The 5,000-nt window shown below is 46.6% G+C and overlaps 1 protein-coding gene across 1 annotated transcript; it reads right to left on the bottom strand.

Annotated features, from left to right (window-relative positions):
• Positions 1 to 2,789: 2,789 nt before the first annotated feature.
• On the bottom strand, positions 2,790 to 5,000 carry LOC136183220 (alpha-2B adrenergic receptor-like; the record flags this gene model as incomplete). Its single annotated transcript, XM_065965905.1, is given in 2 exon segments — positions 2,790 to 3,347; positions 3,497 to 5,000. A coding segment is annotated over 1 exon segment (600 nt), but the record flags the coding sequence as incomplete, so codon positions are not given.

The following is a 5,000-nucleotide window of genomic DNA, read 5'->3' as shown; positions in this document are numbered from 1 at the left end:
CCGGCATGTTTGCAGCGTTGGGCAGGAACGCCACTGGTAGCTTTGTGTTAGCATCACGCGGTGCGGTTAGCGTTCAGGAAAACTACATTTTCTGCCCAACAGAGATGACATCATCAAAACAGGAACCTAGGAACCATATGATGTCACAGAGGCTCCATGAGCGTGAATCTCAGGAGGAGTCGCCGCCATAAAAGCGCCACAGGCAGCGAAGGACGGAAAAACAACAAGAGACGGAAAAACAACGCTGAGAAAATAACCGAAAAGGCCGAAGATCATCGTCAGCTGTTTGTGTCTCTGACGCCGTGCGGGGTCAGCTCGCCGTGTGTCACGCCAGAGAACCCGTTAAAGAATCATAAACGCACCCTCTGAAGGAGTCAGTGAAGTCAACATGGTAACGTGTGCGTCAGGAACAACCTCAGGGCGTAGCTTAGCTTAGCATAAGTAACTCTGACACCTGTCGTCATGGCAACAGCTGAATACACAAATAAATATTCAGAGAAAAACAGAAATGTACTCCTTCAGGTAAACGATGATGTGTTTGATCCTCGTTGACGTGTTGGTGGACGGTTTTAAATAATGCTGCGTTCACGCTTTGCAAAGTTTATGAGCGAGCAGCATCAATACGTAATCCGTCTGAATAATTCACGGCGCTCTGCCTCCCGTGTGATCAGGAGGTCGCTGTGATACGCACACACGGGAGACACGGCGATGGCGTGTTAGTGTGGAACATGCAGCAGCTGGTCACTGATGACAGTGAGGAGCGATGAGGTCGGATCAGAGACGTCAAAAACAAACGATGTTCTGCTGCAAGAAATATTTAAAACAAATATAAACGAGCAGTTTCAATACACCTGGACAAAAAGCATCTGACAATTAAAGGACCAATCAGTGAGCTGATAAAGGTATCTTAGTATCTGATCAGACATTAAGGAAACATGTTGAAGTGCTGGCTTCTCTGGTATTTCCAGAAGGAGGCCTGATTGTGTTGTTCTGTTGTTTGTTGCAGTTACAGTGGGTGTGGTGCAGCGTGCAGTAAACATTTCAAAGTGGTCACTCACGCCACAGATACGGCGTAAAAGACTCACAGGATTCTACTTCCTGTCCTTCCAGAGAATCAACCAGGAACCATGTCTTATTAATTATTTCTGTAACCTCTGCTCCCTCAAACAGTCGTTTCAAAGTCGATCTAATAGATCAATAACTTCCAACAGGGAGGATGGCCACCCCCCCCCCACACGGCCGTTTTGGACGCCCCCTCGGTTTGTCAGATATGAGAGCAGTTATCAGGTCAACAGGTGTTGCAGTGATGGAAGCGGTCAAGAGAAGTGGTTCAGATAGAAGTGATTGTACCCGACCTAAAAAGCCTCTGCATGTTTCTAATAAGCTCCACGAGCAGAAACGTGCTCAAACTAGGATCAATATTGGAGATGCTTTTGAAAAATGGAGAGAGGTTAGAACACAGAAAGGTTTACAGACCCATGCAGAGCTGGATAAACACTGAAGCTTCAGAGTCCACCACATGGTGACCTGAGTGAGCATCCACTCTAGAGAGGAGGGGGGAGACAGCTCTCTATGATGTTTAGAATTTAGACTGCAGTACACATTTTAAACACTAGGAGTCAGAGTTACATACTGCTCCTTTAAACACATCACGTGTTTCTATATCAGAAAAAGGTCGGTGTCAGTTATTTTTATTCCATTCATTCTTGTATTTTGACTATTTTTTGCATAAAGTAATTTTAGTCATCAAAATGTGAAAATCTTTAATCCTTAAATAACTAAAAGAAGTGTATTTAGCTCCTGGAGGACAGTGGGAGGAGTCAGGAGCTGGAACGCTCTGACACCTTTCAGAACATTTAAATCAAAACGTGTCTCTCGGCTTGTAACATGTTCTGTTTTTGGCAGCTCTGACAGCTTCCAGCCGTTCTCTCTCTGCACGAGCTAATGAGTCATCGGTTAATTATAACTTTGGCTGCACCAGATGTGTTTGTTGGGTTCCAGGAGGCGTGGCCATTTTTTAGTTCATCCTTGTACTCGGCAGCCTTTGTAACTATTTTAAAACCTCTGTCGGTTTATTTTGTCTTCTGGAGCAGACAGAGATCATTTGTCTGAAACTCTCTGACAGAAAGCAGCGACTGGAAATTGTCTGATCGTATTAAATTCTGTAAGTGCTCCCGCTCAACCCCCCCCCCCCCCCTCCTCCTCCTCGGACTTATATACAGTCTCACCAAGTCCTTTATTTAACCCTTTATATGAAGCAGAGAGAGAGAGTGAGAGAGATAGAGACAGAGAGAGAGAGAAAAAGGGACGCGCAGTCGAGTCCGCGGCCGCACATTGGAGAACAACACAGAGAACATGAGAGCTACTTTGTGTCTTATACTGAGTCATGTCAGATACAAACACAATGAAGGCTGTCAGCGTTGTTTACCCGTGTGTTCGTGCTCGTGCATGAAGCACGGCGCAGAGCGGTCACACTGGTCAAACGAACTGGACTTTAGGGTTGAAGCGTGCTTGGGCACGGTACGGATGGCCAGTGTGACCGCGCCCTTAGGGACAAATATTTGTTTGCAACACTCTTCAAATCAGGCCACGCCCCCTCAATCGATGGTGTGAGACCAAACTCCGGCCTGAAGTCGACCCGTGAGTATCCGGCCTAAATGAGAGCTTCAGGTGGGATTTTGAGGAACCTCATTAGTTCAGAAAAACAGAGCAGGGTTACATTTTCTGATGTGAATACAATACGCTTCATGCAACTTTCTGGCTCTTGCATGTTCACACGTTGCACACGATCAGAGTCATCCTCTGAAAGTATTTATTTATTCCTTCATTCATTTATTTGAATCTTTGCAAAAAAAAAATCACTTTTGTTCAAACTCAGCTTTAGTCCTGCACGTCATTCAAACAGAGTCCGGTTCACTTAACCATTGGACGACATCTTTGCAGAAAAAAAAAAACATGCAAATTTAATTTCATCTGGACTTTAAAGCAACAAGCAAGACTACTTTTACATGTTTAAGCTCTTACTGTACAGCAGCAGATTCCACCATCAGGGTTATCTCACAGCGTGTAAAGTTCTGTTTGAAAGATAAGAAGTGCATTTTTTTTAAAACATGCCGCTGCAAACTCAGCCATACACACATTCAGTATTCACACACCCAGCAGCTCGATCGGTCCAGAGAGAGGAGGAGCGTCTTCATCTGGGATTCTGCTCGTGGTCGGGGTCAGCACACAGTTCAGATTCAGTCTGTATTGCTTTGGCAGTGAGCACAGCGAGAAGGGCCCCCGGCCTCACTGTCCTTCATGTTCTTTAAATATTGCAAATTACCTCAATTAAAAGACACCTTCAGCTGAAACCAGAGCAGAGAAGCGCCAAGTCATTCTTAGTTTAGAGGAGGAAAAATGATCAAAGCTGAAGGAAGGGTAAAGGGAGCGTGGGGGGGGGTGGGCAGGGGGGGAGGAGGGAACAACATCTTTCATGCAGCCTTCTGATTCTCACCGCTCCTGATCTAGTTTTTTTTCTTCTTCTACGAGCCTCCTAGCTTCAACCTTTAATGAGAAATCCCCAACGCGAGGTGTAACATCCAGCGTTCACAGAGACAAGGGAATACTCAGAGGAGAAGAAGAAACGCCATCCGTCATCATTTACACGTCCCAGGTTACCACTACACGAAGAAAGAAGCAGAACAGAGAGAGGAAGAAGTCGAGGCACAGGGGGAGGATGCTCACATTTTCCCTGATCTTGTGTTCTTTGAGTGCCCATTTTATCTCCAATAAAGGACACTTAGTGATATTTGTTCTCTTCCAGTTAGACCCTAAGGCAACGCTCCTCGTCTCCCATGCACACACACACACACACACACACACACACACACACACACACACACACACACGACGACGCATCACTGTCATTGTCCTATTTGTACTTTAAATTACTAAACACAGACCCCTGTAACACAGATCCTGACTTCCGTTTGAAAATATAATCAGATCACTCTTCTTCAGAGTCATTGAATACAATTACACCACATTCTTAAATAACATTAAAGATAATTGATTCAGCCACTTGACCGGGGTTTTCTGAAATCTTCCTCTGACTCAGCCGACAGCATTCAGACAAACAAGAGGGGAGAAAATGGGATGTAATTTCCTCCTTAATGTTCGAGTGTTTATGTGGCTGCTGAAGAAGGTCAATCCTGGTCGAATACACAAAGAAAGAAAGAGTTTGTTTGTCTTCTGGTCAGCAGTCTTTCTGTCCCCCCAGCAGTACTCCCTTCTAGAAGAACGTCCCCTTAGTGTCCCTGCACAGTATCCTCTTGAAGGCCTTCCTGAAGTCATTGTTGAACACCGTGTAGATGAGCGGGTTGAGGCAGGAGTTGCAGTAGCCGATCCAGAAGAAGAAATTAAACAAGGGGGTTGGGGATGGAGCAGGTCTCGGGGCACACGGCCTGAAGAGAGTAAGTGAAGAAGAAGGGGAACCAGCAGATCACAAACACCCCATGACCACGGCCAAGACGAAGGTGAGCTTCTTCTCCCGGTTCATCATGGCCTTGCGGCGGGACATGGGCGTGCCCTGTTTGGTGGGCGTTTCCTCCGGTACCAGTTTTGGTACCAGACGACGTGGTCATTGTGTTTTTGTACCTGTGGGCCAGGTTCAGCACCTGAACCCTGAACCCTTTGCTTTGGGGCGCTCCCACAGTCTTCTCGTCTCCCTTGCTTGTCTCTTCTTTGCTTTCATTTCTTAGATCCCCCTCCTCGCCGACTTCCATCTCTGTGTCCGAGCCAGAGCTGGAGCAGTTGTCAGCGAGCGAGTCCCCCCTTTGGTTGTAATGCGAGCGGGAGCCTTTGAGGGGAACAGCAGAGAGGATTTGGCCGTCGTTAGGGGGGATTGAGGGGGAGGAGTCTGTTTTTTGGACACTGGGGTCAGGAGGTTGAGCGTCCTGATTGGATTCATTCTCAGGCGGTTTGTGAAGTGAAGACGGCGTGGAATCAGAGCCGGGCAT

This window comes from Labrus bergylta, chromosome 17 (genome assembly GCF_963930695.1).
Source record: "Labrus bergylta chromosome 17, fLabBer1.1, whole genome shotgun sequence".
NCBI classification, from domain to species: domain Eukaryota; kingdom Metazoa; phylum Chordata; class Actinopteri; order Labriformes; family Labridae; genus Labrus; species Labrus bergylta.
The sequence above is the reverse complement of the archived record's forward strand: the minus strand, read 5'-3'. Positions and strand labels throughout refer to the sequence as shown.